The sequence below is a fragment of the Peromyscus maniculatus genome, chromosome 17 (genome assembly GCF_049852395.1).
Source record: "Peromyscus maniculatus bairdii isolate BWxNUB_F1_BW_parent chromosome 17, HU_Pman_BW_mat_3.1, whole genome shotgun sequence".
Classification (NCBI taxonomy): Eukaryota; Metazoa; Chordata; class Mammalia; order Rodentia; family Cricetidae; genus Peromyscus; species Peromyscus maniculatus.
In genome coordinates, this window is record NC_134868.1 from 57740898 (window position 1) to 57760680 (window position 19783).

A 19783-nucleotide genomic window follows, 5' to 3' on the forward strand; every position below is an offset into this window, starting at 1 on the left:
GAGGAGGCTGCCTCTGCGCTCAGTCTAGAAACCGTCACCATCTGCTCTGGGAATCCGCACTCTGGGTCCCATCACACCCCAGGGAGCCTGTGCCCACATTACCAGCACCACAGGAATCCTGGGTCCTGATTGCCAGAGCCACAAGGGGAGATGCCTCGCTAAATCTGGGGTTCCCATTCTCGGCCCTGACACTCAGGATCTGGGTGCTGGCTTTTCTGTTTGCTTTGAAATTATCGGTGATTCTCTTAATGTTTGTAGTGGTGAGCGAGGTCTAACATGATGCGCTCGTGAGTCAATTCCCTTTTCAATGTCCACTCAGGTTCCCCATGAGCTGACCCCACACCCACACAGACTCTTGTGCTTGTCTTTCTGTTGGTACGGGACCTGTGTGGGTGCTGACCTTGTCCTGGGGTTGTTGGAGACCAGGGAGTTCTTGTTCTTAAGGACAGACACAAAGTCCATCCATGGAGGTGGGTGAAATAGTGGTCTTCCCACTCCTGACCTGCAGGTAGGGCCAACGGGCCACGACATGGTGTTCTCCAGTGTCCACAACACTGGCCAGCTGTGGCTGCGGAGGTGAGCTCTGCTCAGACCCCAGCCTCACTCTCGGTCATTATGGTTCTAGGAAATCAAGTGCTGTTTTTGTTGATTTTTCCCCAACCTTGCAAAATCTGTTTACAAAGGACTCTGTCCAGCTCTTGATTTAGGGGGAGGTTTTGTACTGGAACCTTTAAACTTTGCTTAGGAAAGTTATGCAAAATGCAAACTATAGGAAAACTTTTGGGGGAAAAAAGTCTATTTACTGAAAGTAGGCTTGGTTCCCACAAACATTTAACTTGGGGCTCAGAGGCAATGGAAGACTGGAGGGGGGAGATGTGCCCTGAACACCTGCTTTGGTGGCATGACAGTGTCTGGAAGAGTTCCAGAAACTTCTGGGGTGAGTCTCATTCTAGAGACTTAGAATTTAATGTCTGGGATAAGGCCAGGATTTAGGCTTTGCAAAGACCCCTCTGGAGTCTCCTAATCCAAGCAGGGCTAAGGCTCATGTGTTTGGGGATAGGGTCGCTATTAGCCCTTCATAAGCCAATAGCATGCTCAGGAAGAAGGGCCCATGCACACTCAACACCAAATTTAACTCAGGGAAATTCCATTCGCTCTCACCAGGCAGCCCATCTTGGGAGACTCTTGTACACATTTATCACTCAGCTTCATTCAGGAAGACCCATGCACACTAAGCAAACAGCCCAACTCAGGGAGGCTGCATGCATACTCAACACTCAGCTCAGCAGAGAGTCCGTGTGCCTTCACCAGGAAGACTCCTGGACACACTCAGAGGCAGCCCAACACAGGATTGGTCCTTGGCTTGGATCTGGGTTAAAGGTCCCTTTATCTGTAGACAAGGATCTTAGCCTATCTTCCAGGGATTCTCTACTTCCAGTGGACGGCATGGTAGCAGCAATTCTACGTTGCCCTTGTTCCCAGAGGAGAGTGAGGGTTCTCTGGCCAAGCAAAGGAGTTTGTGAGTCTGGGCCCCCTGACCTAAACCACCTGCTGAGGGGCTGAAGTTCCTGTCCCGCTGTGTGTGTGTGTGTGTGTGTGTGTGTGTGTGTGTGTGTGTGTGGTGCCTATGGCTGTGGGCATTTGGTCTCAAGGTAGTTAAGCAAGTCGGTTGAGAAGGTCATACACTGTGATGGTGGGCAGAGCTGGTGACTCCCTGAGAGTCCTCCAGTCTGGCTCAGGAAGAGGAACCTTCGCTCAATTAGAGCCTGCTTCTTACACCATGAGGTGAAGGGAACATCAGATTGGGACCCAAAGAGTCTACCACTGCAGGTGGGCAGCTGCCCCAAGAAACCTCCTGCTCAGGCGGCGGCGGCGGCGGCGACGACAACGACATTCACTAACACCATATGTGACCCAGCAGGTCTGGAGAACGACGGCTTTAATGGGGAGGGCTTGAAGGACTTGACCTTGGGCTCTCAGGTGTGGGCGCCACCCTGGCTTTCATGGACTTGTCTATCCACCTGAGGAAGGCCGTGACCTTCGTGTAGACCCCGTACTTCCCTTTCCTCGCACACCCCTCTCCCCAGCTCACGATGCCGGTCACGAAGTAGGTGTCCTTGAACCGGGTGACGTGGGGGCCCCCGCTGTCCCCCTGGCAGGCGTCCTCCAGCTTGGCGTCATAGCCGGCACAGAACATGTTCTGGGTGATGCTGAAGCTGCTGGAGAGCTTGCAGGTGTTGCGGTCCACGTAGGGCACCTCCAGCATCTTCAAGATGTTCGACTGGCGGCCCTTCTCGTGCGTGCGTCCGAACCCACTCACGATGCCCGACTTCTGTGTCATCAGGGTGGCCTCGGCCCAGTCCTTCTGAGGCAGGCAGGCGGGGGCCACGTTCATGCGGAACGTGATGGGCGTCTTCAGCTTGAGCACTGCGATGTCGAAGTCGTAGGTCTCCCTCACGAACTTGTTGTGCTTTATAACCACATCTACCTCGTGCGACATCTCATTGCCTTCCTCCTTCTCTGTGTTCCGGTCGCCTGGAGAGAGAAGGAGGGAGGGAGGGAGGGAGGGAAGGAGGGAGAGAGAGAGGGAGAGGGAGAGGGAGAGGGAGAGAGAGAGGCAGTTAGTTCTCTAAGGGTCAGGTGTTTGTATATCAGCTACCTTTAAAGAAGCATGTCTTTAGTCCCATCAGGAAGGAGGCAGAAGCAGGAGGATCTCTGTGAGGTGGAGGCCAGCATCATCTACATAGTTAAGTTCCAGGCGGCTGGGGGGTGGGTGGGTGGGGGAATGATCTGGTTGGTTTTAAGTCACATTGACATAGGCTAGAGTCATCAGAGAGGAGGAAACCTTAATTAAGAAAATGCCCCCATAAGATTGGGCTATAGACAAGCCTGTAGGGCATTTTCTTAATTAGTGATTGACGTGGGAGGACCCAGCCCGTTGTGGGTGGTGCCATCTCTGGGCTGGTGGTCCTGGGTTCTATAAGAAAGCAGGCTGAGCACACCATGAGGAACAAGTCAGCAAGCAGCACACCTCCTGCCTCCAGGTTCCTGACCTGCTTGAGTTCCTTTCCTTTGCTGAGGAACAGTGATGTGGAAGTGTAAGTTGAATAAACCCCCCCCCCCGCCCCCCGACCCCACAAAAGAAGTTTTTTTTCCTAATAAAAAGAAGATCAAGATGAGGAGTGTATGCTTGTACTCCGAGCACTCAAGGATGAGGCAAGTGCTTTGCAAATTCAGGAAGAGCCTGTCCTCTAGAGAGACTAAAGGTACTTAAAAGGACTTCTGTCTTCCTTCCAGGGTTTCACCTTTTGATCATATTTTTAAAGACTCCTTTTAAAAAACGGTTTATTTTATTGTATGTGTATAAGTGTTTGCCTGCATGTATATGTATGTGTACTACGCACATGCTTAAGGCCTGTGGAGACCAGGGCATCAGGATCCCCTTTGACCTAGAGTTACAGGCAGATGTGGGCCCCCATATGGGTTCTGGGAACTGAACTCAGGTCCTCCGTGAGAGAGTGGTTAGTACTGTTAACCACTTAGCCACCTCTCCAGCTTCCTGACTGAATTTCTGTGTGAAGGTTTAGGACTCCAGTTCTTTCTAATTCCTCATGTCTTGGCAGATGTTCCCTGAGTATTTCCTGCAGGCTGAGTCCGTCAATCTGCTCAGAGCCCAGGGTCTCCTATTCCAGACCTGGGCTGTGGACCCAGCCCCGGCCAGTCTAAGTTGAGATGAACCGAAAGTGCAGAGCTGCAGGCCGTGAGGGGAGCATGCAGCAACATCTCAGTCACAGCGCTGCAGGCCGTGAGGGGAGCATGCAGTAACATCTCAGTCACAGTGCTGCAGACTGAGGGGAGCGTGCAGTAACATCTCATCGCAGCGATGCAGGCTGTGAGGGGAGCATGCAGTAACATCTCAGTCACAGCGCTGCAGGCCGTGAGGGGAGCGTGCAGTAACATCTCATCACAGCGCTGCAGGCTGTGAGGGGAGCATGCAGCAACATCTCAGTCACAGCGCTGCAGACTGAGGGGAGCATGCAGTAACATCTCAGTCACAGCGCTGCAGGCCGTGAGGGGAGCATGCAGCAACATCTCAGTCACAGCGTTACAGGCCGTGAGGGGAGCATGCAGTAACATCTCATCACAGCGATGCAGGCTGTGAGGGGAGCATGCAGTAACATCTCAGTCACAGCGCTGCAGGCCGTGAGGGGAGCATGCAGCAACATCTCAGTCACAGCGCTGCAGGTTCTGAGGGGAGCATGCAGTAACATCTCATCACAGCGCTGCAGACTGAGAGGAGCATGCAGTAACATCTCATCACAGCGCTGCAGGCCGTGAGGGGAGCATGCAGTAATATCTCAGTCACAGCGCTGCAGACTGAGGGGAGCGTGCAGTAACATCTCATCACAGCGCTGCAGGCCGTGAGGGGAGCATGCAGTAACATCTCATCACAGCGCTGCAGGCCGTGAGGGGAGCATGCAGTAACATCTCATCACAGCGCTGCAGGCTGTGAGGGGAGCATGCAGTAACATCTCATCACAGCGCTGCAGGCTGTGAGGGGAGCGTGCAGTAACATCTCATCACAGCGCTGCAGGCCGTGAGGGGAGCATGCAGTAACATCTCAGTCACAACTGAAGTTGACTTGTTTCTATACACACGGGAAGTTAAGGCTTTGGACACAGAGCATGAAACAAGACACTGGACTAGCCTCACCTATCTACACTTGTTAAATCTGGAGCAGAGGGACTGGAGAGATGGCTTAGTGGTTAAGAGCACTGGCTGCTCTTCTAGAGGTCCCGGGTTCCATTCCCAGCATCCACATGGCAGCTCACAACTGTCTGTAACTCCAGTTCCAGAGGACCTGACACCCATGGCCAAACACCATTGCACATAAAATAAAGTTGAATAAAAAAATTAAGAAAGAATCTGGAGCAGAGTTACGTCAGACATTTTCAAACCGCATTTGAGGCTTGTGCTGGATTTTCACTGGATAGCGTGTGGGTCTTGTAAACATCAAAATGAACTAAATGACGTATAAATCAAAGTAAGAGACCCTGAGAGAGCTGTGGAGAGAGGCAGCTGGGAAGGCTTTGGAGGAAAGGACACTAAGAGGGAAGTCTCTGTGCGGAATGGGCTGGCCTGGGGAAGCCTGTCCATGCCCATCCACTTCTCCTCCCCGACCTTCCTCCTGTGGGATGACCTCTCAGTCTCCAAGCAGAGCTTCTGTGGTTGAGCAAGCATTGCTAACAGACCCCATGGGTTCTAGAGGGCCTGGAGGACAGCAACGACAGTATTCCGAGGGCTTAAGATGGCGGTGTCCCCAGGGCTGGGGTGTCACTTACCTACCCTCACCTTGAATCGCTTGGCTTGGTGCAGACAGTGGGCTGCCGTGAGGATGTAGAACTCGTTCAAGATGGTGCCGCCACAGAACCCCTCATTGTTTTCATTGATGAGCAGAGCCTGTGACCAGAACGGAACGTCTGCAAACCACCTGCGGTCTGCACGAGGGCCGTGCCAAGCTGACTAGGCTGTGTGGGCCCCACAATGGGTCTCAAAGAGCCTTTCTTAGGAGCCTTACACCTGTCTCTCTGACCACAGCTTTCCACGTCCACTGGACTACCCCGGGAGCCTTCTGCCTGCCCCTGCTTCCTAGAGAGTGCATGGTACCCTTCTCTTAGTGCTAGAGTCAAATTCCTGAGCCTGGCAGAGAACCCATGTGTTCTGCACAGGCAGGCTCTGCTCTCTGCCCCCACCGGCCAGCCCTACAACCCCTGACCCTGCATCTCTGGCCGCATTTACGCGAGTGGCCTAGCCCTTCCTGCCGACGCTCTACATGTTCTCCGGTGCCCATATTGTGACCAACCCCATGGAAACACCCAGACTTGTTTCCTCACGATAGGTTTGGTCTACTTTAGAGATTGACTGACTGATGGCCCACAGACGTTTGCTGAGGTTCTAGCCCTGGGCCAAGTGCCAGCCCTGCAGGATGCCTTTGCCTGTCTCCTTCCCATCAACATGATAAGGTCACTCTCACAGGGCCTCCTCTTTAAGTTTTTCCAAACCAATCCTAGCATTTCCTCCCTATGCACAGAAAAACATTTCACTGTAGTCAGAGCCTTTGGGTTTACGTGGCTGTGACTCATGGCCCAGAGCAGCCTGGCTTTGCAGAAACACCTTACTTCCCAGAGTCCTTCCTGCTCATGAAATGCCGCTCTCTGGGATGACTGGCTGCGGGTCCGTGTGTCTGCTCTTGACCGTGGTATTCTGCTGACAGATTCTACTGAGCAGTGATCCAAGGGAAGCAAGTGTTGATGGCCAGGAGAGGAACCATGTCCACCCCGCACTGGGTCTGAAGTGCTGGACACTAAGTGTTGACCAGCTTGCCTTTCTCCAGGGAATTCTCTACCCTCTTACACACTAGTTCTCAATCTGTGGGTCACGACCCCCTTGGGGTTGCATATCAAATATCTACATTACAATTTGTAACCTACTAGCAAAGTTACAATTATGAAGTAGCAACAAAATAATTTCATGGTTGGGGGTCAGCACAGCATGAGGAACTGTATTAAAAGGGTCACAGCATTAGGAAGGCTGAGAACCACTGCTCTAACAGAAGTTAGGGGCTCCACTCAAAAAGTCAATGGACAGGCTGCATGTGGCACTCATCTTTAATCCTGGGACTAGGGAGACAGAGGCAGGCAGATCTCTTATAAGTTTGAGACCAGACTGGTCTACATAGTGAGTTCTAGACTAGCCAGGCCCACATATTGTGAGACCCTATCTCAAAAAAAAAGTACATGGAAGTATTAAGTCTTGAAAGAATTCTTGAGGCTGTTCATTGCTAAAAAAGGACAATTTGTCCTTTATTGAGTTTATTTTATTTTTCTTATTTTAAAGACGTATTTATCTTTATTCTTTAAGTTATTTGTGTGGATATGTACACATGAGCGGAGGTAGCTGTGGAGGCTGAGGGTGGCAGATCTCTTGGAGTTGGAGGTACAGGAGATTGTGAGGTGCCTGATAAAGGTGCCAGGAACTGAACTCTGGTCCTCCGGAAAAGGAGTATTCACTCTTAACCACTGAGCCATCTTCCCGCCCCTGTTTATCTTTGATAATTATATAATCTCAAACTTGCTTGAAAGGCAAGAGAGAGGAAGCCAGTCTAAGACCCAACTCCACATGTTTTTCCCTAAGGAGGAACCAAATCTTTTAGGAACAAATTCTCTTATCCAGACTCCGTCAGGGCACCTGTGAGCATTCTCCAGCCTCCCTGCGGATATTCGATCTCATAGCCGACACACAGCAGCCTCTCCAGGCCCAGTGAGTTCTCAGTACAAGTGTCCAGAGTCATCCATAGGTGGAGACTGCTTCGCCTGCCTCTGGTCAGCCACACCTGCCCAGTGCCCTGTAGGTGATCTCTGGGGATTGCTGGTGACTCTAGGTCAGCGGTTCTCAACCTTCCTAAAGCTGTGACCCTTTCATACCGTTCCTCAAGTGGTGGTGACCCCAACCACAAAATTATTTTACTGCTACTTCATAACTGTCATTTTGCTACTGTTACAAATCATCATGTCAATATCTGATATGCAGGACATCTGATGTGCATCTTCAGAGGGGTCAGACTCACAGGTCGAGAACCACTGCTCCAGGGCTTTTGCTTCTTGGATAGGCATTTAGGTTTTAGAAGGTCGAAATCTCAAATGCCAGTGGAGATGATGGAAGAGATTCAGAGCACCCTGCCAATCGGGGGTCAGAAAGTGGATGAGCACTTTCCTGCAGAGTTCAGGATATTTACATCCGGGAATGTTCACGGGGGAGGCTCAAGTCTCGACGAGGGGCTTGGGATTTTTTCCCCCTAAGTCTGGCAGCCCTAGACCACGTCAATTAACCAAAGAGTGGTTGAAAACAAACATTTTGAACATAAATAGATGTGCCTTTCTTTAAGGTATTTTATCCCTCTTAGCATTTCGATGTTTTTGTTTACAAAAAATTCTCACACTAGAAATGGAGTGTTGACCCCGGGGAAGGCGCTTTGCGAGCCTGAGTTGCTGACCCTGAGTGGGTTGTCCCACCAGCCTGTAGCACAAGAGGGTTGTTCTATTTGCAACCAGTTCTAGCTTAGGCCAGTTACCTGCCAGGGACACTCTCCGTCATCGCATGCTCGGCCACCCACGATCCGAATAAGGTTTTTGCTGTCCTTTGTGGGTTGTGTCTCATTGAGGTTGAGCAGCTCAGAAGGGCTCTTTGTAGGGAACAGCACATCCAAGTCCTGCATGAAGTCTTCAGTGACAGGCTCACTGTCGCTGGTGTTCTGGGCCACGGCCCTCTTCTTACGCCCTATCGTGGTTTTCCCACAGGGGAAGGAAACTGAAAGAACAGGGATAAGAGGGGCCTCAGCAAAGCCAGAATCTCCATAGGCTTCGTGAGGATCCCTGGAAGGCCAGGGTGTGACAGTTAAGTCTGACTGAGAGTCAGCTGAGAGGTGAGTAAAACACAGCTTGTGGTGTGTGTGTGTGTGTGTGTGTGTGCGTGTGTGTGTGTGTGTGTGTGTGTGTGTGCGTGTGTGTGTGTGTGTGTGTGTGTGTGTGTGTGTGCGTGTACGTGTATACCTTTAATCCCAGCAGCACTCTGGAGGCAGAGGCAGGCAGATCTCTGAGTGCAGGGCCAGCCTGGGATATTGTGACTACTCTGGTTTCCAGGCTCTGAGCCCAGAGGAGCATGGGCTACCCTGCACAGAAGTCACTGCCAGGGCTGTGGGTCGGCCCGGCACAGTGATGCCTGGGATCACCCCCTTGCTAGGAATGAGGTAACAGTGCCAGCCACTTCAGCTGCTCAGGCGGAGCCGCTGTTTTTGTCCCTGGGTCTAACGTATCTTCACTCAGGCCTAAAGCTTTTATGGTTGAACTGCCCAGAGCCCCAGTTCTCATTCTCCACCTCCTGGCATCACTGGCCTCTGTAGGTCCCGTCGGAACGTGCCGTGTTAGTGCCCATGGTTGTGCTACACCGTCTCCACGGCCTGATGACCCCTACCTGTGGAGATGCAGGACTTGCCGTCGTCACCCAGGAAGTAGCCGCTGGCGCAGGAGCACACCACCGAGTTCTGCTCTTCACTGCAGAACTGGTCACAGTCTCCGTTGTCTAGGCTGCAAAGTTTCCGAACCACTGCAAAGCAGAGGACAGAGGAGCCCTTCCTCGTAGACACGTGATGCACTCAGGCATGCCAGCTGTGCCTGCCCAGTCTCGGCAATGCCCGGGCTGGCGTATGCAAAGGAACAGAGTCCCAAGAAAGACACACATGGGTGGTTTTCGGGATAACAGGACAGGCAGACAAGTGAGGTGCCAGTCTCATGGAAGCCTTTCTCCCTGCCACTACCTCCCCAGACCATGGGAGGGACATCGGCATATGCAAGGCTACAGGAGAAACACCTGGCATCCTCACAGGCCACGGGAGGGACATTTGACATACACACAAGTTATGGGGGGAATGCCTAGCATCCTCACAGGCCATGAGAGGGACACCTGGCATCCTGACAGGTCTTAGGAAGGACATTCAGCATCTATACAGGCCATGGGAAGAACACTCAGCCTCCTCACAGGGCTCTCCAATGAGAAGCTTTGTGAGGGAGGGCAGGCGCATGCTCTCTGTTGAGGGCTGTGCACACCCTGCTTGTCCAGGGTGCTGCCCTTGACATGGGGGAAGAGTTGCACCCTAGCTGAACCTCCTCCTTCCCTCGATCAACAACAATGAACAGGATTTGAGCCCTGCCCCGGCACCAGGGATGCACCAGGCACTGAGCCGTGGGTATGTTGTGGTTTTGGACCTGGGTTCCTGTGAGGCCCGGAAGGAGTAATCATCCATGGGAAGTGGGTTTGGCCAGGAGCCAGGAACCAGGTCCAGAGTATACAGAAGCGGGGTGGGGTGGCTGCTATTAAGTCCACTGCTCCATCTCCAGGCTATTGAGCCACGGAAGTGAAGGCACTTCAGGCTGCATGAAACTGTGGCATGGCATCCGCTTAACTCCCTTGGTAACTTCTGACTGGCCCATTGCATCCGAGGGCTGACTGAGTCTAGACCTGCATCCACAGGGTCTTTGGCCTGCTTCCAGCACAGGCTGCTCCAGCTCACGCTGACAACCCTGTCCGTAGCAATTTGCTTTGCAGCCCTCCACCTGGGCTTGGGTGAAACAACAATTATGGGGTAAAATCTACCTCAGTGGAATTTTAGCTCCCGGATTGTGCCCCTCACTAGATCCATTAGTCTGTTGTGTACGGAAGATGTCTGGGCTTCTGTGGAATGGTTCATAATCTTAACAGCAGCTCCAACAGGGAGAGTCCTGAGGGCATCCAGATAAAGATCTCATTCTATAAGGAAAGTAATTTAACCCTGGACATGGTGACATACACCCGTAATCCCAGCACTTGGGAGGCTGAGGCAGGAGGATTGCTGAGAGTTCAAATCTGGAGTGGGCTATATATGGTAAGTTCTAGATGAGCCTTGGTTAGAGAGTGAGACCCCAGTTTTTAAAAAAAAAAAAAGCAATAAATAAAGTAAAAGAAACACAGATCTTTCTTGTTAGGGAACACCGGGCTGAACGTAACCAAAATACTATTAAAAAATGGAGTCACCATAGTAAGAATAGCTCACCGAGTCTCCCTGTAGAAACAACTAAGCGCATCGCATATTAAAACTAGGCAAGCTAGAACATTCCTTGTTGATGTTTGTGGTGCCGAATGTAAATAAAGGAGGTGCCTCAGCCCTCGGGGCCAGAGCAGAGGTAGGAAGGGCAGCGTGAACAGTCTCCCTGATTCTCATCGGGGCCCTGTCACCTGCCTCATGGTGCCCCACAGCAGCTCTGACCCACAGGGAAGCGTTCATGACGCACCCCACAGGGCAGTAGAGGACAGACAGACACACCCAGTGGTTCAGTGTGTCGGGGAATTACACACGACTTAGATGGTCTCATCAGGCATCACAGTGCCTTCCCTCTTCCCTCCTCACGGTGTGACCCACAGGCCCGTCAAGCAGAGGGACTTACATAATTCACAGTTTTTGCCTTCGTATCCCTCCAAGCAGGTGCACGTGTACTCCCCGAGGCCGTCACGACACTTGCCTTCATTCTGGCAAGGGCTGCTTTCACACTGGTCACCGTCTGTAAGGAGAGGATTTGGAAATGGAGGTCGAAGGCATTTCACCATGGGAACCACTGGCCCTGCGTGACCCTTGCATCCGCTTCGCAGACAGCTTGGGCCTGCTTCTCCCTGAGAATCATTCGTCAGACCTAGATTTGTTTGGGCCCCACTTTGGTGGCTATGTCTGTGTGATGCCCCTGTCCATTGCATCATTGGCTGGGGTCCTGATTTCTGCTGGGACGTATGACAATGTGTTTGGGGCCAGGGAGAGGCGCTTTGCCTCCTCTGGAAAGAAGGACAAGAAGACAGGTGTAACACTTGTTTCTGGACTGGGTGCTGATCAGGGAACGTGGCGACTCTTTCTCCCAAGTCCTCTGGGTGTGGAATGAGAATCAGGGGATGATCCAGCTCTGGCACGGTTCCATCTCTCTTGGCATGTCACTTACTCAGAGGAGGGGACCTAACTGCCATTTTGAAGTAACTTCCAGGTAGCCACGACCAGTATCGTCTCTGATGCTAAGAACAGTCGTCAGGGTGACCATCTTTTAGAAAGTCCAGTATTTCAAGCTCCACCTTTTGCTTCAACTTGTTATACTTATTAAAGGTTTCTGGAATTTGGTATCCTCAGGTAAGGAAGAACGTGGTTAAGTCTGTATCTGAGCCAGACACGGTGGAAAACACATAGAGTCCCATTACTCGAGAGGCTGAGTAATGAGGATGGCTTGAACCCGGGGGTTTGCGGCCACTGTGGGCACCAAGGTCCCATTTCAAAAGATGTGTATTTTAATAAATAATAAAACTGGAATCAATATAGGCTTACTATAAAATACTTTAAATGAGTATCATAGAAACCCAGAAGAGAAAAGTGTAGATAAATAAGATTTGAACAAGAATGCAATTAAAAATGTTTTCCAATTAGGATTAGCATCTACACGTTTATTCTTTTTTTTTTTAAGTGTGAATCTATTCTTTTTTCTTTTTTAGATTTTTTAAATTTTACAATACTATTCATTACTTGTGATTTAACAATATAATATACAATGTATAAGATGCCTTACTGTATTAATCTAATTTGTTTTAATATAAAACAATCATAACATTAAAAAAATAAAAAAATAAAAAAAAATGTTTTCCAAAGCCAATCATTTATCTTAATTTAAATGTTAAGTAGTCTGTCTCATGATTGAAATAGGAAATATCTTACCTTTGTATTTGTTCCAGAATTCATTCTAAAAGAAAAAAATATTTTAAAACACATTAGAAAAAACAGACATTTCACACTAACAGTAACCTGCCCTAAGGAGCGGTCCAGAACTTCTCCATCTGAAAGGGAGCGCTGCCAGGATGCTTCATTCCTGAGAGGGCCTATCTCCCATCTGCTTCAACACGTGGTCCTTGCGGAATATTGAAACCACATTTCAAGGTAACAAGAAATGGGCTAGAAGAAATAGCTCCGTTCCTTACACACCACTGGAGCATGATGTTCAGTTAACAGACCCCCATGCTCACAATTAGGAAAAGATCCCAGGCTGCCAGCCATAATTATGTGAGTGGGAAAAGTATGAAAGACTAATTATGTGAAAACAGGTCAAGGCCTATGATACACTAGTAGACGGTCACAGTACACCCAGCTGGTCACAATCCCGCTCCCCACTCATATCTATCTGAGACTTCAGAATACGACCTTAACTAGAAATGGAACTTTGTGGATGTGAATGAGTGTGAAGACTCAGATGAAGTCATCCAGAATTATCTCATGCTCTGAACCAATGAGAGTGTCCATTTCAAAGTTAAGAAAGGTCACCCGGAGCAACAGTGAGGGAGGTCATGGGAGGTGACCGCAGAGGTAACGTCTGGAGCCACAGCATAGCTTCTTCTGGCACTTCCAAAGGACCCCGCCCGCACTCATTGTCTCCAAAATGTCAAGTGAATAAATCTTTGTTACTTTAAGCTGTTCCGCTTACAGGAATCTGCTATGGTAGTCACGGCGATGAATGGGCTGTCTTTAAAATAGTTCAGTTTAGCCTGGAGATACAGCCTGGGGTAGAGCGCTGGCCTAGTTTGTGGGAAGCCTTTGATTCACTCTCACAGTGAAGGAGAGAAAGACAGAGAGATCTTCTTGGTACCGAATATATTTTCAAAAGTCAAACAGAAATTGGGTGTGACCACACATGACTGTAATCCCAGCACTTTGGAGTTGAGGCAGGAGGATTGAAGTTCTAAGTCATTCCTCAACTTCATACTGAGTTTGAGGCCAGCCTGAGCTACATGTGCTCCTATCTTAAGAAAAAAAAAAGTCCAGTTTCTCCTAATTTAAATGTTACACAGTAAAATCCATTTTTGGGGCTGTTTTTTTGTTTTTCAAGACAGGGTTTCTCTCTGTAGCTTTGCACCTTTCCTGGAACTCACTTGGTAGCCCAGGCTGGCCTTGAACTCACAGAGATCCACCTGGCTCTGCCTCCCCACTCGGCTTGTAAAATCCATGTTTGTGTGTGGACAATTCTTTGAACTTTAGCGTATGTGTAGACTTCTGTGACCACTCATACAATCAGAATACACACAGCCCCATCTTCACCCAACCCCTCAATCACAGCCCCCACCACACCCCCAGAACCCATCAAGTCCCGGTATCCACCGCAAACCTGCTGCTCTTCAATAAAGCAACGACTTTTGAAGAATGTCTGATAAGTGAAATCACACATGAAGCAAGCTTGTGAAAGTCTCTTCAGCACCATGCCTCCAGAACATGTCCAGCTTGTTGCTGGCTCGAAATGTGCTTACATTCATCCAACAGGGGATGATGCTCCTGCTATTTCCAGCTTGGAGCAATTAAGATTGGAGCTGCTGTAAACATACATGCCTGGGTCAGGCAGTGGTGGTGAATGCCTTTAATCCCAGCACTCAGGAGGCAGAGGCAGACAGATCTCCAAGAGTTCAAGGCCAGCCTGGGCTACCGAGTGAGTTCCAGGATAGCCAGACTACAAAGAGAATTCCTGTCTCAGAAAAAAAAAAAGAAGAAAAAGAAAAGAAAGGAAGAAAAGAAAACCCATTTGTGTTTTATGTGAGACAGTTTTTATGTGAAAATAAGTTTTCATCTCTCTAGGTAAATGCCCAGGGATGGTTTCCCCACAGTAGTGGGTCACTTTATATGGCTTTCTGAGAAACTCCCACTATTTCCAAGGGCATGTGAGGTGCACTTGCCTGCAGGTAGCACACGAATGTGGATATCTGGTGGCTCCCTCGCCCCAAAGCTCTGCCTTATCTGCAGTCAGCCACTGGCCGCAGCCCTACTGACAGCCACTATCAGTAGAGTAGGCCTTGCTGTGCCTTCCCGGACCCCCATGATGGTCAGTGGTTGGAGTATCTCCTCAGGGGCTTGTCACCACATTTCATCTTTGGTGATGGAGCTGTTCCGGGGTTTTGTTCATTGAACTTTCTCAGGCGTTCATTTCTTCTCTTGGGCTATGAGTTCTTTAAGGAGTCTGGATCACTCATTGGAAGTGTGAGTTGCAAACTCTTTCTTGGTCAGTGGCTTGTATATTCATTTTTCTTAACTGTTTTTCCCCTCAGAGGGAAAAAAAATCAATCTGACAAACTTTGACTGATTAATTTTTCTTTTGAATTATTTTTGGGCACCATGCTTAAGAACTGGCTACCTCCACGTCCTACATTTCTATGAAAGGTTTTTCTTGTTTTACCTTTAGGTCTCTGATTCAGTTTGTGTTAGGTTTTGTTTAGTGTGAGGTTTGTCATTTTAGGATATAAGTATTTGAATACCATGTTTTGTCCTCCAGTTCAGAGGTTGAAACTCAGTGTTAGTGTTTATGCAGAACGGAATCTATCTCCTGGTGAAGACATACCCTTGTCTCCTCTCTTAAGGGTTAATCTTGTGTGGTAGGTCAGATACTGGGTTAATTGTCCAATCTAGGAAGATGGGTTCACCTTCAGACAGTATGTTTTCTGAGCAGACCCAGCCAAACTTCATAACAATTCATAGGGGCTATGCTAGGGCAGCAGGAATTCTGGGATGGAAAAATGTAGTTCATTAAAGGGATAATTAATTTAAAAAAAATATGTTTTCCTTCCTACAACTCCCATTCTCTCTTTTTTTTAAATTTTCTGTTTATTATGTGTCCTTCACCTTATGTATCTTTTTTTTGTGGTCTGATTGTTCTTTATTTTATATCTAGAATCCACCTATGAGTGAGTACATACCATAACTGTCTTTCTGGGTTTGGGTTACCTCACTCAGGATGATTTTTTTCTAGTTCCATCCATTTGCCTGCAAATTTCATGCTTTCATTGTTTTTCTCTGCTGAGTAGTACTCCATTGTGTATATGTACCACATTTTTTTCATCCATTCTTCCGTTGATGGGCATCTAGGTTGTTTCCAGGTTCTGGCTATTACAAATAGTGCTGCTATGAACATAGCTGAGCATGTATCTTTATGGTATGAATCAGCATTCCTTGGGTATATGCCCAAGAGTGGGATGGCTGGGTCTTGAGGTAGTTCGATTCCTAATTTTCTGAGAAACCACCATACTGATTTCCATAGTGGTTGTACAAGTTTACATTCCCACCAACAGTGGAGGAGTGTTCCCTTTGCTCCACATCCTCTCCAACATTGGTTGTCATTGGTGTTTTTGATCGTAGCCATTCTAACAGGTGTAAGGTGGTATCTCAGAGTCGTTTTGATTTGCATTTCTCTGATGATTAAGGATGTTGAGCATTTCTTTAAATGTCTTTCAGCCATTTGTAGTTCTTGTTTTGTGAATTCTCTGTTTAGCTCTTTAGCCCATTTTTTAATTGGACTGTTCAGTACTTTGATGTCTAGTTTCTTGAGTTCTTTATATATTGTGGAGATCAATCCCCTGTCAGATGTGAACTCCCATGCTCTTACACACTCCATGGGGTCAGCTGGGTCTTCCCACCCTTCCAAGTCTTGACGTTACGAAGCCATAATTACATTTTCTTTCCCTTCGCTTTCATTTGGATGCTGGCTAGAGTCTAACTTTAAACTCCCCAGCCAATGCACTGGGCTTCCTCCTCCTTTTTCCAAGGTGCCTCTATCTGCTGGGTGGCTGCTTGCAGCCGGTGACTGACCACCATGCCACCTTACAACAGACACGGCCCCTGTCCCTTGTTTTCACTCCCCTCCTCGTCCCCCATACAGACAACTTACCTGCCTTGGGTTGTCCTTTTCAACCTTAATCAATTGTCCCTGAGCCTCCTTTGGAGTCCATTCTTAGCCCAGGAGCTTCTGTTTGGGTCTTGTAAATACTGAGTTTATTAATGGGACCAAGAATCCAAAAGAGAAGACCCAATTTCCCAGGTATCACATGGTGGCTTTGCTGGGACCACCCCGCCCCCAGACTCCCAGTAATACTTCTTCCATGGCTCTTAATTCTTTAGCCTGTTCTGCAGCCCTAGATGGCATCGTATTAAGGATCAAGGCTTTATGCAGTGGTTAGGTCGTAAGGGCTCCGCCCTTGTGAGGTGACTGAAGCCTTGTGAAGCTTTTATACACCCCTCCTTGAGCTCTTCCTCCATGAGTGGGGGCAGCGAAGCCCCTGGAAGCAGACACAGGGTCCTCATCAGACACCAAACTGCTGCCGTCTTGGCCTTGAACGTCCCACCCTCCACAGCTACAAGCAAAAACTTCCTGCCGTGTGTGAATTCCCTAGCCTAGGGAATTTTGTTAGAGCAGCACAAAGGGAGTGAGGTGGATTCCACGTATCGAAGAAGGTAATTCCTTATCTATTGAATAGTTTTATATTCTTATATGTGTAGCTATTTTAAACAGATGCTTAAAATAAAAATAGTTCCCACAACTATGGATTTTCTCATTAGATATAAACCATTGTTTTGGTAGCAAAGAATTAAAGGAATCCTCTTTCTCTCTCCCTCTCCCTCTCCCTCTCCCTCTCCCTCTCCCTCTCCCTCTCCCTCTCCCTCTCCCTCTCCCTCTCCCTCTCCCTCTCCCTCTCCCTCCCTCCCTCTCTCTCCCCCTCCCTCCCTCTCTCTCTCTCTCTCTCTCTCTCTCTCTCTCTCTCTCTCTCTCTCTCTCTCTTCTGAGACAGGCTCTTGCTATGTCTTCCTGCCTGGCTTGGACCTTGCTGTGTAGACCAGGCCCTCAAATTCACATTGGTCCACCTGCCTTTGCCTCCTGAGTTCTGGGATTAAAGACATGCACCACTACATTTGGGAATAAGCAGCAGCCCAGGAGCTGGGATGCTACAAAGGAACTGAGATGGCTCAGTCCCAGCCAAAAAGGAAGGTGGGACGGCCTAGCCATCCTCATATGGACCTGGCCTGACTCACCGTCATCTTATCATCCTCAAAGACTTCTCGGGCCTCTTCATAAGAGCAAATTTCTTCCATACACTCTCTTTCCAGATTTCCTTTCTTCATCTCTTCAAAAATCGAGTTTGCCCTCCGAGTCCTCGAGAGGACGTTGCTGGCACGTTCCCGGTTGATAAACACTAGAAAACAGAGGATGCAGTGAAGGACCCTCACCAGTTACCAGGTCTCCTCCCTCGCCCCCAGGGCCCTTGCACACGCTTTCTTCCCTGTCTGGACCGATCTTCCCTGGGATGATGATTATTCATCATTGTCACCCTAGACTGGGACACACCGCTGGGTGTGTCCGTGAGGGTGTTTCCAGAGAGAACTAACCGAGGGAGAAAGATGCACTGTGAGCGTGGGTGTGTCACCACATGGGCTGGGAGCCTAGAGAGAATAAAGAGGAGAAAGGAAGGCCCAGCAGACCACACGCTCTCCTTCTCCCTTCTCTCTGCTTCCTGGCTGCTGCGGGGGGAGCTGATCCACTCTGTCACACCCTCCTTGCCATGACTGACTGAGACCTCTGCAACCAGGAACCAAAAGGAACCCTTTCTCCCCGAGCGGCCCGTATCAGGCATTTGGTCACAGGGACGCCAAAGTGATTGATTGCCCAGCGGCCCACGTGGATCACCCCATCACAGGACCCCCTCGGGAGGCCCAGCGCCCTGACCGCCTCCATGTCTCTGGGACCCCCTTGCCTTGCTCTGTTTCTTGTCTCCTCTGATGTTATGTGTCTCCTGATTGGCTGCTGTCACCCTCCCTGGGAATATGGTCCTATGAACAGATGTGGCCTCCCTGCCCGTGGCTGCTCCTAGGCCTGGAAACCATAGGCGCTGCTGAGTCACTGTCCAGTGAATGAAGGCAGCTGGCCTGGCCTCCAGGTCCTGCTCTTTTGACTAAACCTTAGTCTCCATGAGTGACTTTGCTGGAACGCTATCCTCAGCTTCTAGACAGTCATGCAGACCCACTCGGCTGGCAGCCAAAGGACTCGATTTGAGTAAAATCAAGGTTGGCCGCATGAAACGAAGACATGGTAACGTTGTGAACACTGCTCCATGGGAACCCCCGAAGACGCCAAATGTCCTGACACAGGGCTGCTCAGTGGTGGCGGTGTGTTTCGTTGCTTGTGGCCTTCGATTTTCCCAGCCCCTGCACATCGCTGTCCTCAAACATGGGTTTGTCTCTGTGGTGCCGACCTTGGCAGCGACTTGCAGGCATTGACCTGTCGGGGGTCAGGTTTGCCAGTGACGCTTTCCTCAACAAGGACCAAATGTGTGGGAAGTGCCCCTGTGTTGCCGAGGTTGATTCTTGTCCTGGTGCAAGGCCAGCTCCGTGTGAGCGGGTGTGAGCGGAGCCTGCTCCGTGTGATCGGAGACTGCTTTGCGTTAACTAAAACAAGCCCTTCTTTTGAGCAGGCCTGGGGGCTGCTTGTTGCCTGTTTGCACAGCCTTGCCTCGTGCAGTCTCTGGCCCAGCTGAGCTTCCAAGCCTGGGGGCCCTGTCTCCTGTCTCTTCCGTGCCTGGGTGGCTTTATCTCCTCTGTGTATCTCTGTCCTCCCCTCTCTCCTCATCACTGCCTCCTCTCTCTCTGTCTCTGTTTTGCCTCCCTTCTCCTTGCTCTAGACGCCTTCGCTCGTCACAACTTGTGCCCTGCGTGAGCAGTCGCCGCTGGCCCTAACCATACCAGCAGAGGCCAGCCCGTGGCTGGGCCAGTGTACCCACCATCCCCCCCTCCCAACTACCCACCCTCATGCCCTCCTCCTGGGCCGCTCTGCAGTGTGAAGAGCTGGAGCCCTCACTCACCACTTCCTCCAGGGAACAGGAGGCTGGCCAGGACCACACAGAGCAGGCTGAGTCGCTGCCGCCGCTGGATCCCCATGGTGTGGTCAAGGACAGCAGCGGCTGTGACAGGCTCAGGGCAAGGTTCACTCACCCTGGGCCCCCGGTGCCTGTGATCCTTCTGCTTATCTCAGCCTCCTGATTGGAGCCCAGGCCAGCAGTGAGGTCAGGGGACTGGGAGATGTGGTCACCAACTCCAGCCTTTTCAGGGCGGGCTATCCTTATCCCAAACGGCCCGGAAAGGCCTGTTTTGTGCTGAGAGCTGTGGTGGTTATTTGTAATCTAAGACATAAAGCTGGCCTAAAGTTCAGAGGACAGGGCCAGCCACAGAGTTAGCCAGAGAGGTCAGGCAGTGGTGGCACACACCTTTATTTTTTTCCCCATTACAACATTCTTTATTAGTGTTTTCTAGATATAAAATTCATTTTCATATTTATATTTTTATGTCCCTTGAGTTCATAGGAGGTAGCGT

At 49.8% G+C, this 19783-nt stretch overlaps 1 protein-coding gene across 1 annotated transcript; it reads right to left on the reverse strand.

Annotated features, from left to right (window-relative positions):
- Positions 1–1922: 1922 nt before the first annotated feature.
- On the reverse strand, positions 1923–19476 carry F10 (coagulation factor X). The gene is made up of 8 exons (XM_076553722.1): positions 19276–19476; positions 17453–17613; positions 12335–12359; positions 11037–11150; positions 9031–9162; positions 8132–8367; positions 5343–5460; positions 1923–2535 (listed from the first exon to the last, which is right to left on the reverse strand). The coding sequence occupies exons 1-8, from the start codon at positions 19349–19351 to the stop codon at positions 1940–1942; spliced, it is 1458 nt and encodes a 485-aa protein (XP_076409837.1). The 5' UTR covers positions 19352–19476; the 3' UTR covers positions 1923–1939.
- Positions 19477–19783: the final 307 nt, after the last annotated feature.